Raw genomic sequence first — 19,535 nt, 5'->3', positions numbered from 1 at the left:
AAGAACCGTATGACACAAGCCAGCAAGTAAAGTACTGAACATACCCTGGAAACCCCGCAACCAAAGTAATGTGAGTGGTGTGAATGTGGTGCGGACTGTCCGTGGTGTTTGCCACTCTGTGTGTTAACGTCAAGTCAAGGCCAGTTTACCCAGCTCAGGCTGCTTTTTATCATGGCTGTCTATCAATAGAGGAGGGGGGTGGGCCTGTGTTCACACAATGAGGTCACAAACATTCAAAATATCATGAGAGAAAAACACGCACATACAGACAATGTGAAATACAAACTGTCGTGCTGCTTATCTGACAGCAACAAAACAATTGTTGTTCAGCCTTGTTCTCTGCGAGCATTTTGATCTGGGCTTCATAAAGATGGAACTTTCGATACAGATAAAACACAAGACGATATGCTCCCCTGGGACAGACCGAGAAAAAGCTGGTCAGAGTAGCTATCGGCTAAACGCCAGATATTTTGACTGGAACAAGTAAAATGCGCTTTGTCTTCGGCTCGGCGACATTTTAATTTTCTCATCAAAATACTGCCCTATTGCTACGCTAAAACACAATAGTGTTGTCAGTGCTGTGGTGATGATCATCTCTCTCTCGCAAGACGTGTTAAAGACGTGTTACTATCACACACGCTGATCTTCTCTCTCTCCGACAAGACGTGTTACTATCACACACGCTGATCTTCTCTCTCTCGCAAGACGTGTTGCTATCACACACGCTGATCTTCTCTCTCTCGCAAGACGTGTTACTATCACACACGCTGATCTTCTCTCTCTCGCAAGACGTGTTACGATCGAACACGCATGTATGCATACAGATACATCACGAAACACACAACAAGAAAATACGTTCAACATGTGTATTATGTCGTGGAGTCATTACAACTCAGGAAACACCAAGCGCACAACTTCATATCACAAAGTACAAATATAACACTGAGCGTGCAGTAGGCTATACAAGTATCTGGTCTATTCTTCATGTGATGTTCAAGACAAAATCCCTATGGGAAAAACACAGATTGTGTACCAGGGCTGAGGTGCACGAAGCCAAGGTGGGTGCCACCCAAACGGGAGAGAACTAACCGCGGAGTCAGATTTTTATTAAATCACACCAAATTTTACTTTCAACCAATCCAACACCGCGGCTGGCTCCCACCCGGTTGGTAACTTTCTCGTGCAGCTCGGCCCCGGTGTCAAGTTGGGGGCGTACCACAGCGAGACGCAACCTTCAGGCCCCGGTGTCAAGTTGGGGGCGTACCACAGCGAGACGCAACCTTCAGGTTTTCACATTGACTCACATTGTTTCCAGTACACGCACGTACATCGGATGTGATACTTGGTCAATTTCCTGAAGCAGTTTTGTAAGAAGAAAATAACAACTATGGTGAGAACACAACCACAACAATACCCACTGTTCAACACGAAGGCTTGACGACAATACCCACTGTTCAACACGAAGGCTTGACGAGATCAACACTCTCCAATCGTTAAGTCAAATCGTAGTTTTCTTGCGAAAAGAAGAACAACATGGAGATTAAGAATTGCCGCTTTCAGGCAACGAACGTCGTTTTCCTTCTTAATCTGACTAAAAAAAAAAAACGTGGTTGACGCAATAGCATCGTTACTATTTCACGTGTTTAACCAGCCTGTGTCGTCAGTTTAACACTAGGAAACACTTCCGTGTGAAAATAGCATCACTTAGGAAACACTTCCGTGTGCAAATAGCATCACTTAGGAAACAATTCCGTGTGCAAATAGCATCACTTAGGAAACACTTCCGTGCGCAAATAGCATCACATAGGAAACACTTCCGTGTGCAAATAGCATCACTTAGGAAACACTTCCGTGTGCAAATAGCATCACTAAGGAAACACTTCCGTGGGCAAATAGCATCACTTCAATACTCATTGTAGGTATTATGCATTCGGCTTTCTTCTCAAAGTTCATGGGGTGAAGGCCATCATGGTTACACATTGTCAAATCACTTTGCAACAACAGAAACAAGTCGCGTAAGGCAAAAATACAACATTTAGTCAAGCTGTCGTACTCACAGAATGAAACTGAGCGCACTGCATTTTTTTCACAAAGACCGTATACTCATAGCATCGTCAGTCCACCGCTCGTGGCAAAGGCATTGAAATTGACTTGCCAGAATAGCGCGGTAGTGATTGTGCAGAGCAGGATTGCACGCTTTTCTGTATCTCTGTTCTTTTTAACTTTCTGAGCTTGTTTTTTAATTCAAACTTATCATATCTATTATGTTTTTGGAATCAGGAACCAACAAGGAATACAATGAAATTGTTTTTAAATCGATTTTGAAAATTTGATTTTAATCATAATTTTAATATTTTTTATTTTCTGAGCTTGTTTTCAATGCAAATATAACATTCTTAAATGTTTTTGGAATCAGACAATGATGAAAAATAAGATTAAATTAATTTTGGATCGTTTTATAAAAAACAATTTAATTACAATTTTCAGATTTTTAATGACCAAACTCATTAGGTAATTTGTAAGCCTCCAAGCTGAAATGCAATACCAAAGTCCGGCCTTTGTCGAAGATTACTTGGCCAAAATGTCAATCAATTTGATTGAAAACTGAAGGTGTGACAGTGCCGCCTCAACTTTCACAAAAAGCAGGATATGACGTCATCAAAGACATTTATCGAAAAAATTAAAAAAACAACTGGGGATATCATTCCCAGGAACTCTCATGTAAAGTTTCATGAAGATCGGTCCAGCAGTTTACTCTGAATCGCTCTACACACACACACACACACACACACACACACACACACACACACACACACACACACACACACACACACACACACACACACACACACGCACACACACACACACACACACACAAATACACACACACTCGTCTCGATTCCCCCTCTATGTTAAAACATTTAGTCAAAACTTGACTCAATGTAAAAAGGCATAAAAAGTAATTGGTTTTGCAAAACAAATGTAAAAACGTCGCTAAAATAAAATCAGTAGAACGGTTTTGTTACTCGCCGCCGAGTGTTCTTCTCCAGGAAGAAGGTACAAGTTAACAGTGCTCGCCGAGTGTTCTTCTCCATGAAGAAGGTACAAGTTAACAGTGCTCGCCGAGTGTTCTTCTCCAGGAAGAAGGTACAAGTTAACAGTGCTCGCCGAGTCACAGGTATGGTTCAACTCTCACAATGTAAGGCATGTTTGGGGAGGAGGGGGGGGGGGGGGGGGTTGGCTAGTGAATCCAGTTTGTTTATCACAACTGTGGGCTTTGACTCCAAGCATAGCGTTTACACAACTTGCCATTGACACAATTTGCCATTGACACAACTTGCCATTGACACAACTTGCCATTGACACAACTTGCCATTGACACAACTTGCCATTGACACAACTGTGAATGAATGCAAATGCGCTAGTACGCTGTCATACGGAAACAAACAAAACTCCAACTGTAAGTTCCCTTCACTGTAATAATCAGTTATGACAGCATACACACAAATACACACAATCATGAACATAAAGGTTATATACTCAAAAATCCGGTACTCAGTTTTGTAGCAATAAAAACAACTAGAGATGACAATCTCGTACAATTGCGCTACCAAAACTCTTTACTCTTCAATCAGGTAAAGAAATACAAACAGACCGTGACCTCATAGGCGCACGGTATCTAGTTTAAGTGTAACAACTCACGGCTCTTGTATAGTCAAAAAAATCACCGTCTGCTCTGGCTACTAAATATTCCTTATCTTAAGTTATCAAGTTCTTGTGGACATATTTTAATTCTGGTCCTACACAGAATCACACAGCTTCTATAGCCGTACAGTAGGAAATGTATTTCTACTAAATCCTCTTACTGGCGACCTCGGTCTACGCAGTAATATCGCCCAGTGACCTCAAGGGTCCAACTATTCGGACACAAAATAACCGTGCTCTAGCGTCTAGAAATCCCGTCGAATCTCCGCTTGGCAAGTCAATAGGTAAGATAAATACGGCGACTTCTCAGATCCTTGGTGATGTCATCTGGTCGCTACCTTCCTGTCTGACCGGTTATACGACGCACTGCACAACATAAATAGCGGACATCTTGTCTTTGATATCTGTCTGCTATGTTTAAAGTTACAGTGTTAGTCGATTCAACTTATGCGATAAACATTAACGATACTCAAATGCTTATTCCATTTACCTTAAAAGTGCTTTACGCGGGCCTCCTTTCTCCCGGTCGATTCCTGTAACAGACCCCTCTCTGTCGATGGACAGTGGTCAAGTGTACTGATATCTGCGTTACGATTCACAACGTCAACTATCTGTCAGTGAGTGAGCTGAATTCACAGCACGTGCTAGTCACTTTGCTGTGTCACACTAGTATCCCTGGTTAGCGCTTCTAAAAAGCGTGGAGGATATCACTGTCAACATTGCAGGTTACTGGTTAGTATCTTCCGTGATTTCCTTCACAACAACTTGCCATTGAAGCAAACAGCAAACAGTCAGGCACAGGACGTGGTTTTGATCAGATGAGTCTGCGCCCAATGCGAAACCGTAACGATATTTTAATACTACTTCGCCACCATACACTACCTAGCTCTACTGGGGCGGTGTATAACCATGCAGTACCTAGCTCTACTGGGGCGGTGTATAACCATGCAGTATCTAGCTCTACTGGGGCGGTGTATAACCATGCAGTATCTAGCTCTACTGGGGCGGTGTATAACCATGCAGTACCTAGCTCTACTGGGGCGGTGTATAACCATGCAGTACCTAGCTCTACTGGGGCGGTGTATAACCATGCAGTACCTAGCTCTACTGGGACGGTGTATAACCATGCAGTACCTAGCTCTACTGGGGCGGTGTATAACCATGCAGTACCTAGCTCTACTGGGGCGGTGTATAACCATGCAGTACCTAGCTCTACTGGGGCGGTGTATAACCATGCAGTACCTAGCTCTACTGGGGCGGTGTATAACCATGCAGTACCTAGCTCTACTGGGGCGGTGTATAACCATGCAGTACCTAGCTCTACTGGGGCGGTGTATAACCATGCAGTACCTAGCTCTACTGGGGCGGTGTATAACCAGGCAGAGGTGGTATCGGTCCCAGTGGGGAAGTGACTGAGGTCGCGGTGGGTGTGGCCTGACCACTGATTGGCGTGGCCGGATCCACAGTGGGCGGTGCTTGACCTGTAATGGGCGGGGCGACAGTCGTGGTGGGCGGTGCCTGTCCGCTGATTGGCGTAACTACGTCAGATGTCAAAGCGGTTGGTCTGCGTGGGGGTGGGGGTGGGGCAGGTCGACATGGAGCCGAAGGAATGCTTGTAGGGTCGGGAGGGGGATAGGGAGGAGGTAGGGAAGGCAAAACATGGACGCCAGCCGCATTGCCTGATGGGGTTTGGAGGGGGAGGGAGGAGGCTACGGAGGGAGGAAAGGGCGGAAGTGAGAAACCAGGCATTGACACGGCCGGGGGGTGGGACAGCTTCATGGCTTCAGTGTAGGTGGGAGGTGGAGGCTGAGGCCCCGTCCCAAAGACAGACGCTCCGCCCACGCGATGCTGCATGGGACCAGCAGCGTGGTGCACGGCGAAGTAGGCTGGCGGCGCCTCCCCGCCCGGGCTGAAGGCATAGTTGGTGCTGCCCCCATAGGGCGGGGCGGGGCCTTGCAGGGCCTGGCCAGGGGCCGACACCATGAACACCGCATTGTTGTTCTGGTAGATGGTGGCGTTTGGGGGCGGGGCTGAGGGGCCAAGAGGGGGGTAGAAGGGGGGGGACTGCTGGCGGGAGGTGTAGGCGTGACGCGTGCAGTAGTAGCGGCACAGGATGCAGCAGACCAAGAGGAAGACCAGGCCCCCCGTGATGCCCCCGATCAGCGCCGCCGTGTTGACGTGGGGGGCCCACTGGTAGCTGGCTGTCGTCGTGCTCGTGCGCCTCGTCAGCCCTGAAACAGTGTCAAGGTTAGCTTTGAATAGTGTCAAGGTCAGACGTTGTGGTCATCATGTAGTCTGTGCCGATCTGTTGAACACACTGTTTTCATCGAGCATCTATGTCTGTCTGTCTGTCTGTCTCTGTCTGTCTCTGTCTCTGTCTCTCTCTCTCTCAAGCAAAATAATACAAAATGTGATTTGAAGGCAAGACCCCACACATTGATAACAGGGACACTCGCTACACGATCAACATGCAACATCGGCTGGTTTGCGGGCGCCACAGATGTTGCTTTGTATATTCATGTCTGGACTACATCCGGTGTCGCTTGCAACGCTGAATTTAGCTTTGTGGCCTTCTACTACTGTAACAAGGCTTTGTGGCCTGAAGACAGGTGTTCGGCTTTAACACGCCGTCTGCCACAACCACGGGTCACGTGACACTGAAAGCAAAGGGAGGGAACTTACACCAAGCTGTGGTGGTGGTGAGGGGGGTGGTGCTGGGGACCTGCCAGTGGTTGATGGCGGAGAACTCTAGCTCAAAGCCGGTGCTTGTGATGCTGCTGTCTGACCGGAAGGCTAGGAACACGCGGTGACCGCTGCTGTGGTACACCTCCCCGTGACCCGAACACAGCCTGGCTAGCCGTGGGAAGTAGCTGGACCCTACACACACAACACGTCGTGTCAAGCAATATCAAACCTCCCCGTGACCCGAACACAGCCTGGCTAGCCGTGGGAAGTAGCTGGACCCTACACACACAACACGTCGTGTCAAGCAATATCAAACCTCCCCGTGACCCGAACACAGCCTGGCTAGCCGTGGGAAGTAGCTGGACCCTACACACACAACACGTCGTGTCAAGCAATATCAAACCTCCCCGTGACCCGAACACAGCCTGGCTAGCCGTGGGAAGTAGCTGGACCCTACACACACAACACGTCGTGTCAAGCAATATCAAACCTCCCCGTGACCCGAACACAGCCTGGCTAGCCGTGGGAAGTAGCTGGACCCTACACACACAACACGTCGTGTCAAGCAATATCAAACCTCCCCGTGACCCGAACACAGCCTGGCTAGCCGTGGGAAGTAGCTGGACCCTACACACACAACACGTCGTGTCAAGCAATATCAAACCTCCCCGTGACCCGAACACAGCCTGGCTAGCCGTGGGAAGTAGCTGGACCCTACACACACAACACGTCGTGTCAAGCAATATCAAACCTCCCCGTCACCCGAACACAGCCTGGCTAGCCGTGGGAAGTAGCTGGACCCTACACACACAACACGTCGTGTCAAGCAATATCAAACCTCCCCGTGACCCGAACACAGCCTGGCTAGCCGTGGGAAGTAGCTGGACCCTACACACACAACACGTCGTGTCAAGCAATATCAAACCTCCCCGTCACCCGAACACAGCCTGGCTAGCCGTGGGAAGTAGCTGGACCCTACACACACAACACGTCGTGTCAAGCAATATCAAACCTCCCCGTGACCCGAACACAGCCTGGCTAGCCGTGGGAAGTAGCTGGACCCTACACACACAACACGTCGTGTCAAGCAATATCAAACCTCCCCGTCACCCGAACACAGCCTGGCTAGCCGTGGGAAGTAGCTGGACCCTACACACACAACACGTCGTGTCAAGCAATATCAAACCTCCCCGTGACCCGAACACAGCCTGGCTAGCCGTGGGAAGTAGCTGGACCCTACACACACAACACGTCGTGTCAAGCAATATCAAACCTCCCCGTGACCCGAACACAGCCTGGCTAGCCGTGGGAAGTAGCTGGACCCTACACACACAACACGTCGTGTCAAGCAATATCAAACCTCCCCGTCACCCGAACACAGCCTGGCTAGCCGTGGGAAGTAGCTGGACCCTACACACACAACACGTCGTGTCAAGCAATATCAAACCTCCCCGTGACCCGAACACAGCCTGGCTAGCCGTGGGAAGTAGCTGGACCCTACACACACAACACGTCGTGTCAAGCAATATCAAACCTCCCCGTCACCCGAACACAGCCTGGCTAGCCGTGGGAAGTAGCTGGACCCTACACACACAACACGTCGTGTCAAGCAATATCAAACCTCCCCGTGACCCGAACACAGCCTGGCTAGCCGTGGGAAGTAGCTGGACCCTACACACACAACACGTCGTGTCAAGCAATATCAAACCTCCCCGTCACCCGAACACAGCCTGGCTAGCCGTGGGAAGTAGCTGGACCCTACACACACAACACGTCGTGTCAAGCAATATCAAACCTCCCCGTGACCCGAACACAGCCTGGCTAGCCGTGGGAAGTAGCTGGACCCTACACACACAACACGTCGTGTCAAGCAATATCAAACCTCCCCGTCACCCGAACACAGCCTGGCTAGCCGTGGGAAGTAGCTGGACCCTACACACACAACACGTCGTGTCAAGCAATATCAAACCTCCCCGTGACCCGAACACAGCCTGGCTAGCCGTGGGAAGTAGCTGGACCCTACACACACAACACGTCGTGTCAAGCAATATCAAACCTCCCCGTCACCCGAACACAGCCTGGCTAGCCGTGGGAAGTAGCTGGACCCTACACACACAACACGTCGTGTCAAGCAATATCAAACCTCCCCGTCACCCGAACACAGCCTGGCTAGCCGTGGGAAGTAGCTGGACCCTACACACACAACACGTCGTGTCAAGCAATATCAAACCTCCCCGTGACCCGAACACAGCCTGGCTAGCCGTGGGAAGTAGCTGGACCCTACACACACAACACGTCGTGTCAAGCAATATCAAACCTCCCCGTCACCCGAACACAGCCTGGCTAGCCGTGGGAAGTAGCTGGACCCCACACACACAACACGTCGTGTCAAGCAATATCAAACCTCCCCGTCACCCGAACACAGCCTGGCTAGCCGTGGGAAGTAGCTGGACCCTACACACACAACACGTCGTGTCAAGCAATATCAAACCTCCCCGTGACCCGAACACAGCCTGGCTAGCCGTGGGAAGTAGTTGGACCCTACACACACAACACGTCGTGTCAAGCAATATCAAAACATTTAGTCAATATGTCGGTCTGAATAAGCTACAAGATCAACACTGATAACCAGTCATCATCGAGACTGCAAGTAGTAAGGCTTAGCTAGCCGAAGACCGAGACGGGTCACGCCCTCTCCGAGAAACAAACGTAGTAGGGTTATTCTCCAGAGCTGCGGTGTCCCAGTGGAAGCCATGTAACGAACGTGATATTTCTTTACTTAACTGAGTCGATGTAACCATACACATTGATTTCATTTATGAATACTGGTTCCATATACATTCTTGGCCTGCAGAGAAAGAATGAGAAATACTTGCACATTTTGTTTGTCAGGAAATTACAAAGGTTTCAAAGTACATCATGTAATCACAATGGTAACATGGAACTCGAAGGTTTTGACATGGGTTTGAATACTAACATGTTTTTAAAAAGATAAAAATATATACTATGGTTTTTTTGTTGCATGCCTGTACATGTATAATTTTCTTACTGGAGTATTACTGAAAAATGCAAAGCGAATACATTCTAGTTGCCAATTGCTATACGTCATAATCATTTAAAGGACTGAAAATGCATGTCACAAAATGGTACACGGGTCTAGAGAACAACCAATTACCTATTTTCTTCAATTGTGAGCATACTTTCAGAAAAAAACCGTAACAAATCTATGTTTTCTTTATTCAAAAATGTATGAGGAACAAAACGCAATCATGTTCAAATCTCTTTGTGAAAATTCGATTTTAATGACAACTTTAAATGGCAAGTTTATCATCTATTTTCTAAACTTCCGAGCTGAAATGCAATCCCATAGTACGGACTGAGACAAAGAATATTTAATCAAAATTGCAATCAATTTTCTTGAAAACTGAGGTCACCACAGTGCGGTCTCAGCTATTGTAAGAAACCGGATATGACGTCATCAAACACATTTATCGAGAAAATGAAAAAGAACAATCTGGGGATACTCTCTGCAAGAACTCACATGCAAGGTTTCATAAAATATGTCAGGTAGTTTTCCAGGAACCGCTGTGCGCGCGCGCACACAACACCACCACTCTAGTCTCGATTCCTGGTCTATCTGAAAATAATATTTTGTTGTCCTAACTTTACTTTAACGTAAAAGATGGACGGGAAGGGAGGATGGGAAGGATTGTGTGTTGTGGTGGTAATTGTTGTTGTTGTTGTTGTTGTTGTTGTTGTTGTGGTGGTGGTGGTGGTGGTGGTGGTGGTTGTGGTTGTTGTGGAAGTCGTTGTGCTGGCGGTGCAGAGTGACTTACGTCCGTCGTACAGCGACAGCCTGTCGTAGTTACACGTGGCATGTTGCTCCACCTCCATCCACACCACCCTCACCCTGATCACCAGGCTTGGCTCCGCCTCGATCAACCACGTGCAGTTCGCGTTGCTGCAACACACACACAAGTCACGTGACACAGACCACACGCAGTCCGCGTTGCTGCAACACACACACAAATCACGTGACACCACGCGCAACATCAATTTGAACAACAGGAACATCCCCGTCAACGTTTGATAGTCAGAATCGTGGGATCAAACACGTACGTACTGAAAAAAAAGGTACTGAACTTGTCAAATCCAGGTGCACGGAGCCCCTGGGGCTTTTAGTCATACCTCAGGCAGCTATCCGTTAGAAGAACTGCCAAGTTTCATTGACTTGCACCCAAAGAGTCAAGAACTGCGATTTTTTTACGAATTAATTTCGTACTCGGACCCGGCTGGTCTTGACCTATTTTTGAATCTAAATTTAGATCAGGTAGATCACCACATCATGCACAAAAAGACACGTCACTAGCAAACTATGTCAGACATCATCATGAGTTTGTGTAAAACAAAATGGAGGCCGGAATCACTCAGTTGAATCGAACTCCGACCAAACACCACGTAATAACTAGGTTAATTTATGCACTCGCGTGAACAAGAAACTGTCAAGCTTCACAGATGTCGTCGTTGGGTAGTTTTGGGTTTGTTTTACTACCATAGGAGGATTTTTGAACTGTAAATGCACTCAGCTGCAACACTGAAAAACGCAAGCTGCACTGTGCCTTTAAAAGTCTACTCGAAGGAAATTAGAGTGTTCATGGGAATGGTAGCCAACACACGTGGAAGGACGTCAACTGAAACACATACGAACTACGTCGAAATATTAGAGATGTGGTTTCCAGTCTTGGTGTAGAATATGGTGACTTACTTGGGATAGTTGTGGCGTGGGTAGCCCGGCGAGTAGATGGCGTCTGGCCCGTAGGTGGCGTACAGATGCCGTGGTCTGCTGCTGTTACACTGTCCCTTGCACCCTGCATGCACACAGACACACAGACACACACACACAGACACACACACAGACACACACAGACACACACACAGACACACAGACAGACAGACACACAGACACAGACACATAGACACACAGATAGACACACAGACAGACACACAGACACACACACAAACAGACACACAGACACACACAGACACACAGACACACACACACACAGACACAGACACACGGACACACACACAGACACAGACACACACACAGACACACACACACACACACAGACACACAGACACACACACACACACAGACACACACACAGACACATACACACAGCCACACAGACACACACACACAGACACACACAGACACACACACAGACACACACAGACACACACACAGACACACACATACAGACACACACACAGACACACACACAGACACACACACAGACACACACACACACACAGACACACAGACACACGCACACAGACAGACACACGCACACAGACAGACACACACAGACACACACACACACAGACACAGACACACAGACAGACACACAGACACATGCATGTAAAGTGATTTGCTGAGATGAAACCAATCACATTGACACACAGATTTGACTCATTACTGCTGTGAAGCTTAGTTAGTTGTGTAAGTCTCTGAAACAGTTATCAGGACGACGTATAGTTGGAATGGACAGGTTTAAGGAGTGCATTCTAGTTGTTTGAGGTCGCGTGTGTGTGAATGCCCATGTAGCGACATTGAAACATAGCAACTTGATCATTTTGCGTTAAATGGTTTTCATATTCATAATTCAAACGAAAAGTGAAAAGAAAAGCGAAAAGAAAATATCAAGATCTTATTTATACCACCCGCATCAAGATCTTATTTATACCACCCGCATCAAGATCTTATTTATACCACCCGCATCTTAGCAATCGGTCGAGAATCATAAAGAAATGAGTTGGATGTGGTATTATTTTGTTGTCAGTTTATTGAAGTGAATCAAGGGATCCAGAGAACACAGTAGTCAGGCGTGTTGGAGAAGAACACAACCTAATAAAACGTGTCGTCCTCCATAGTTCCCAAAGCGGACCTCTTTAGCTGAGTCTCCGAGCTTGTCATTCTGCGTGTCCATTGCTGTGCAGATAGGCGTGTGGTGAGATTAGAACTAAGCGGTATAAGACTTCATTCATTGAATATTGTCACCATTAACTCTGATGAAAGGTCTTGGCCGTGTGCCTAACTTATCATATAATGAAACAACAATCAGCGAAAAATATTTACTGAGCTTCGTAGGGGGTGGACGTTTACTGGGTTTTATACCTTTTACACACTCTTTGCCCACAAGTAGGGGGTGGACGTTTGCTGGGTACTATACCCTTTACACACTTTTTGCCCACAAGTAGGGGGTGGTCGTTTGCTGGGTACTATACCCTTTACACACTTTTTGCCCACAAGTAGGGGGTGGTCGTTTGCTGGGTACTATACCCTTTACACACTCTTTGCCCACAAGTAGGGGGTGGACGTTTGCTGGGTACTATACCCTTTACACACTTTTTGCCCACAAGTAGGGGGTGGACGTTTGTTGGGTACTATACCCTTTACACACTCTTTGCCCACAAGTAGGGGGTGGGCGTTTACTGGGCACTATACCATTTACACACTTTTTGCCCACAAGTAGGGGGTGGGCGTTTACTGGGTACTATACCCTTTACACACTTTTTGCCCAAAAGTAGGGGGTGGGCGTTTGCTCGATACAGGGCGCTTTCAAGGTAGTTTACGGTACAGTATTCCAGTCTTTATGTGTGCAAGTTCCGTGCTAGTCTACAGAGGCTGATCACATCATTTTTAAGGGGGGGGGGGGGGGTTCCACATTTCTTTTAGTGATAATTCGACGACGCGAAGCGTTTTGTTGAGGGCGCGAAGCGTTCGAAACCTCCTAGGGGGGTCCGGGGCCAAGAAACTGCTCCTAATACACCTTCCAAAAAGTAAATTTAAGAAGACAAATTTATATCTCAATATCGGCAATTAACCGATCTGGATACCTGAGCCAATAAATTACCCAAAATCGAGGAAAATGGAGCAATCTGGTGCAATCTGAGCATCAGTTCATCTTTATTTTCAAATTTATTTATTTCTTCTTTTTTTCTTCTCTTTTTTAATTTTTTTTCTTTTTATTTTAGGCTGGGGGGGGGGGGTTCCGGAAACCCCGGAAACCCCCCCTGGATTCGCCCCTGGTCTACATTTAGTGTGTGTGTGACAGGCATACAAGAAGGCAAGGCATGGCGTAAGGTGGGTTCCCTCTAACACGCTACATTCAGATAGTCTACATTTAGTGTGTGTGTGACAGGCATACAAGAGGGCAAGGTATGTATTAAGGTGGGTTCCCTCTAACACGCTACATTCAGATAGTCTACATTTAGTGTGTGTGTTACAGGCATACAAGAGGGCAAGGTATGTATTAAGGTGGGTTCCCTCTAACACGCTACATTCAGATAGTCTACATTTAGTGTGTGTGTGACAGGCATACAAGAAGGCAAGGCATGTATTAAGGTGGGTTCCCTCTAACACGCTACATTCAGATAGTCTACATTTAGTGTGTGTGTGACAGGCATACAAGAGGGCAAGGTATGTATTAAGGTGGGTTCCCTCTAACACACTACATTCAGATAGTCTACATTTAGTGTGTGTGTTACAGGCATACAAGAAGGCAAGGTATGTATTAAGGTGGGTTCCCTCTAACACACTACATTCAGATAGTCTACATTTAGTGTGTGTGTTACAGGCATACAAGAAGGCAAGGCATGGCGTAAGGTGGGTTCCCTCTAACACGCTACATTCAGATAGTCTACATTTAGTGTGTGTGTGACAGGCATACAAGAGGGCAAGGTATGTATTAAGGTGGGTTCCCTCTAACACGCTACATTCAGATAGTCTACATTTAGTGTGTGTGTGACAGGCATACAAGAAGGCAAGGCATGTATTAAGGTGGGTTCCCTCTAACACGCTACATTCAGATAGTCTACATTTAGTGTGTGTTTTACAGGCATACAAGAGGGCAAGGTATTATTAAGGTGGGTTCCCTCTAACACGCTACATTCAGATAGTCTACATTTAGTGTGTGTGTTACAGGCATACAAGAGGGCAAGGTATGTATTAAGGTGGGTTCCCTCTAACACGCTACATTCAGATAGTCTACATTTAGTGTGTGTGTTACAGGCATACAAGAGGGCAAGGTATGTATTAAGGTGGGTTCCCTCTAACACGCTACATTCAGATAGTCTACATTTAGTGTGTGTGTGACAGGCATACAAGAGGGCAAGGTATATATCAAGGTGGGTTCCCTCTAACACACACACACACACTTGACTAAATGTAAAAAGGGTTGAATTCAGAGCTTGCACAAAACGCGGTGATCTAGTCACACTTCTGTCAGCACCACCACACCCAAAATGCAAATGCGAAGGCATAAATAAGTGTTGTACAAGGAAGTTAATCTTGTATCCCCACAATAAGTGTTGTACAAGGAAGTTAATCTTGTATCCCCACAATAAGTGTTGTACAAGGAAGTTAGTCTTGTATCCCCACAATAAGTGTTGTACAAGGAAGTTAGTCGTGTATCCCCACAATAAGTGTTGTACAAGGAAGTTAGTCTTGTATCCCCACAATAAGTGTTGTACAAGGAAGTTAATCTTGTATCCCCAGAATCAAGTTTGCACACAGCTTCATATAACCTACGTTCTTGATACCTTTTCCGTATTATATGTGTGCGTTTATGAAACTTATATTTCGCCGACTGTTGACGGTAAACTGTTCTACATACACACACACACACACACACACACACACACACACACACACACACACACACACACACACACACACACACACACACACACACTCATAATAACAACAACTCTATTCTAACGATTCATTTTGTCAATAATTAAACGTTCAAATAACCTACAATTCTTGTTTTTTTTAACTATTGTTTGACTCACGTCACTACTAGTACGTATAGGCAGACCAGAAATAAGTAATACACATCTACAGTCATCATCAAGGTATATAAACTTACCTGTTATTAGCAGGGACAATAGGACCGCCAGGTGCGGAATACACCTGTGCGCCATGGCAGCCTGTATGTCGCAGCAGCAGGGAGGGAGGCTGCCTGTTCCTAGCCGGTAGCACTCAGTTCTGTTCAGTTACTGGACGGATTCAGTGCGCCAAGCAGACGATCAATATAGCGTTCTTACCGTTACATGTTATTGACAACCATTGAATCCACTCTACATGTTATCAGCTCTGTCAACCATTGAATCCACTCTACATGTTATCAGCTCTGTCAAATCTCTAAGTCTTATCTCTCTGGTCTGTCGCACAGTCCAAACTACTTCTTCAACGCCGGAAGACTCAAAAGGCAGCGTTGTGACAGCAAAGTTCTGCCAAACGGAGGTCTTGTTGTGTGTCTGTGACTGCTACATCCGGGTAGTGTGTGCGCGGGGCGGGTGTGTGTGGGTCAGTACGAGAAGAGCGCGCGCTGAGGTGTGTGTCGCTCTACCTGCCTTGACTTGTTGTCTGTGTGTGGAAAAAACCCTGCACAGGTGTTATTGATTAGTGATTAGTCACTGGTTCTTTAATTATGGGGCGGGGGTGATTGTGTGTGTGTGTGTGTGTGTGAGTGTGTGTGTGAGTGTGAGTATGTGTGTGCCGCGTGCGTGCGTGCGTGCGTGTCTGTGTGTGCTGAGTCGATGTATCTGTGTGTGTGTCAGTCTTTCTGTATGTCTGTGTGCGCCTTTTATATCATTGTCTGTCTGTCTGTAGGGTGTCTGTCTGTCAGTCTGTCTCTCTGTGCGAGGGTATGTCAGTTTATCTATATGTAAAGGGGTCTGAGTGTGTATGTGTGTTGGTGTGTGCGTCAGTTTTTTCATAACTGCGTGCATGTTGAATACAGAGGAGGACATTGTAAAAACAAACAACTCATTTGATTACACCGCTCAACCAGCCAACATAAACTTTCGTAGCCTACTGTTCATGACTAGTTCCGACCACAGGAGCTTGTATCCAATCGCCGGTCGATCATTATTTACTCCTTATTCCATACAGTCTTCTACTACTACTAATAAGTAGTAGGAGAAGGGCTCCTAATATGGACCACTTTTTGTTTCATGCTGATAACTAGCTTGTTTTCTTGCGAAGAAGTTTCATTTTGTGTTTGGTAGTCCTTCTCTCTTAGGTTAACCGTTAGGCCTAATTAGAGTGAAATAGCTTTGATAGACATTCAGCAAAAATTAAATACAGAAAAAAATCACAAATGGTCCATATTAGGAGCCTGGGCGCCTAATATGGACCAGTGAAGCGGCCATCACGAATCACTGTAAAAAGCCCCCTACACTTCAAATAACATGATACAACTTAGTGTGCAAGTCAGAATAATTAAAATATGCTTTAGATTCATCTGTTTTGGGTTGATGAGAGCATTATTTGAAGCACACCATGAAACTAAAGAAGCTTATCAAAAACAGAGTGAAAATAAGTGAAATTATCAACTTTCACGAAAAGTAGAATATTTGTTATATTTTTTTTAAATCTCGAGGGCTAGTTATAGGTTATTTCCAGCAAGCTTCCTAATGAATTAATGAAAATAGCCTTTAGGTTTTATTTTCTTCGATTTGTTGAAGGTGGTCCATATTAGGGGACTCACACATACTTTGCGATTTTGCTATTATTTGTTGTTTGCAGTAGAAACTCGGGGTCGACACTGCTAAAATGTAACACATACGGTCTTAGCTGTCATATATAGTAATTTTTGTGTGATAAAAGCTTTGGCTGTGGACAGAAACGAGTCCGTTTTAGGCGGCAAATTTAGAGTGAACCCTGCCAAAAGAGAAACAAGTCGCGTAAGGCGAAAATACAACATTTAGTCAAGTAGCTGCGCTGAGAAGGATAGCACGCTTTTCTGTACCTCTCTTCGTTTTAACTTTCTGAGCGTGTTTTCAATCCAAACATATCATATCTATATGTTTTTGGAATCAGGAACCGACAAGGAATAAGATGAAAGTGTTTTTAAATTGATTTCGAAAATTTAATTTTGATCATATTTTTTATATTTTTAATTTTCAGAGCTTGTTTTTAATCCAAATATAACATATTTATATGTTTTTGGAATCAGAAAATGATGGAGAATAAGATGAACGTAAATTTGGATCGTTTTATAAAAAAAAAAATTTTACAATTTTCAGATTTTGAATGACCAAAGTCATTAATTAATTTTTAAGCCACCAAGCTGAAATGCAATACCGAAGTCCGGGCTTCGTCGGAGATTACTTGACCAAAATTTCAACCAATTTAGTTGAAAAATGAGAGCGTGACAGTGCCGCCTCAACTTTCACGAAAAGCCGGATATGACGTCATCAAAGACATTTATCAAAAAAATGAAAAAAACGTTCGGGGATATCATACCCAGGAACTCTCATGTCAAATTTCATAAAGATCGGTCCAGTAGTTTAGTCTGAATCGCTCTACACACACACACAGACAGACACACACACATACACCACGACCCTCGTCTCGATTCCCCCCTCTATGTTAAAACATTTAGTCAAAACTTGACCAAATGTAAAACAAGTCGCGTAAGGCGAAAATACAATATTTAGTCAAGTAGCTGTCGAACTCACAGAATGAAACTGAACGCAACGCAACGCAGCAAGACCGTATACTCGTAGCATCGTCACTCCACCGCCCGTGGCAAAGGCAGTGCCCGTGGAATTGACAAGAAGAGCGGGGTATTCGTTGCGCTGAGAAGGATAGCACGCTTTTCTGTACCTCTCTTCGTTTTAACTTTCTGAGCGTGTTTTTAATCCAAACATATCATATCTATATATTTTTGGAATCAGGAACCGACAAGGAATAAGATGAAAGTGTTTTTAAATTGATTTCAAAAAAAAATTTTGATAATAATTTTTATATATTTAATTTTCAGAGCTTGTTTTTAATCCGAATATAACATATTTATATGTTTTTGGAATCAGCAAATGATGGAGAATAAGATAAACGTAAATTTGGATCGTTTTATAAATTTTTATTTTTTTTTACAATTTTCAGATTTTTAATGACCAAAGTCATTAATTAATTTTTAAACCACCAAGCTGAAATGCAATACCGAAGTCCGGGCTTCGTCGAAGATTACTTGACCAAAATTTCAACCAATTTGGTTGAAAAATGAGGGCGTGACAGTGCCGCCTCAACTTTCACGAAAAGCCGGATATGACGTCATCAAAGACATTTATCAAAAAAATGAGAAAAACGTTCGGGGATTTCATACCCAGGAACTCTCATGTCAAATTTCATAAAGATCGGTCCAGTAGTTTAGTCTGAATCGCTCTACACACACACACACACACACGCACACACGCACGCACACACGCACATACACCACGACCCTCGTTTCGATTCCCCCTCGATGTTAAAATATTTAGTCAAAACTTGACTAAATATAACAAGTCGCGTAAGGCGAAAATACAATATTTAGTCAAGTAGCTGTCGAACTCACAGAATGAAACTGAACGCAACGCAACGCAGCAAGACCGTATACTCGTAGCATCGTCACTCCACCGCCCGTGGCAAAGGCAGTGCCCGTGGAATTGACAAGAAGAGCGGGGTATTCGTTGCGCTGAGAAGGATAGCACGCTTTTCTGTACCTCTCTTCGTTTTAACTTTCTGAGCGTGTTTTTAATCCAAACATATCATATCTATATGTTTTTGGAATCAGGAACCAACAAGGAATAAGATGAAAGTGTTTTTAAATTGATTTCGAAAAAAAAATTTGATAATAATTTTTATATATTTAATTTTCAGAGCTTGTTTTTAATCCGAATATAACATATTTATATGTTTTTGGAATCAGCAAATGATGGAGAATAAGATAAACGTAAATTTGGATCGTTTTATAAATTTTTATTTTTTTTTACAATTTTCAGATTTTTAATGACCAAAGTCATAAATTAATTTTTAAGCCACCAAGCTGAAATGCAATACCGAAGTCCGGGCTTCCTCGAAGATTACTTGACCAAAATTTCAACCAATTTGGTTGAAAAATGAGGGCGTGACAGTGCCGCCTCAACTTTCACGAAAAGCCGGATATGACGTCATCAAAGACATTTATCCAAAAAATGAGAAAAACGTTCGGGGATTTCATACCCAGGAACTCTCATGTCAAATTTCATAAAGATCGGTCCAGTAGTTTAGTCTGAATCGCTCTACACACACACACACACACACACAGACACAC

The 19,535-nt window shown here is 45.0% G+C and overlaps 1 protein-coding gene across 2 annotated transcripts; it reads right to left on the bottom strand.

Annotated features, from left to right (window-relative positions):
- Positions 1 to 851: 851 nt before the first annotated feature.
- Positions 852 to 15,756, bottom strand: LOC138952098 (uncharacterized). 2 transcript variants are annotated; one of them, XR_011451300.1, is made up of 6 exons: positions 15,324 to 15,756; positions 11,156 to 11,258; positions 10,227 to 10,351; positions 6,388 to 6,582; positions 4,196 to 5,936; positions 852 to 4,071 (listed from the first exon to the last, which is right to left on the bottom strand). XR_011451300.1 is itself a non-coding variant. In XM_070323692.1 (5 exons), the coding sequence occupies exons 1-5, from the start codon at positions 15,376 to 15,378 to the stop codon at positions 5,062 to 5,064; spliced, it is 1,353 nt and encodes a 450-aa protein (XP_070179793.1). In that variant the 5' UTR covers positions 15,379 to 15,756; the 3' UTR covers positions 852 to 5,061. The 2 variants fall into 2 exon arrangements, 1 of the variants encoding a protein (XP_070179793.1); XM_070323692.1 differs by having other exon boundaries at positions 852 to 5,936.
- Between the last annotated feature and the right edge of the window lie 3,779 nt (positions 15,757 to 19,535).

This window comes from Littorina saxatilis, linkage group LG17, assembly GCF_037325665.1.
Source record: "Littorina saxatilis isolate snail1 linkage group LG17, US_GU_Lsax_2.0, whole genome shotgun sequence".
In the NCBI taxonomy this organism is placed as follows: Eukaryota; Metazoa; Mollusca; class Gastropoda; order Littorinimorpha; family Littorinidae; genus Littorina; species Littorina saxatilis.
The sequence above is the reverse complement of the archived record's forward strand: the minus strand, read 5'-3'. Positions and strand labels throughout refer to the sequence as shown.

Excerpts from the sequence above, each read along its gene's own strand:
- LOC138952098 (XM_070323692.1), bottom strand. The coding sequence starts at position 15,378 with ATGGCGCACAGGTGTATTCCGCACCTGGCGGTCCTATTGTCCCTGCTA. Across the intron at positions 10,352-11,155 it reads CCACGCCACAACTATCCCAA|CAACGCGAACTGCACGTGGT; the intron begins GTAAGTCACCAT and ends TGTGTGTTGCAG. Across the intron at positions 5,937-6,387 it reads CACCACCACCACAGCTTGGT|GGCTGACGAGGCGCACGAGC; the intron begins GTAAGTTCCCTC and ends ACACTGTTTCAG.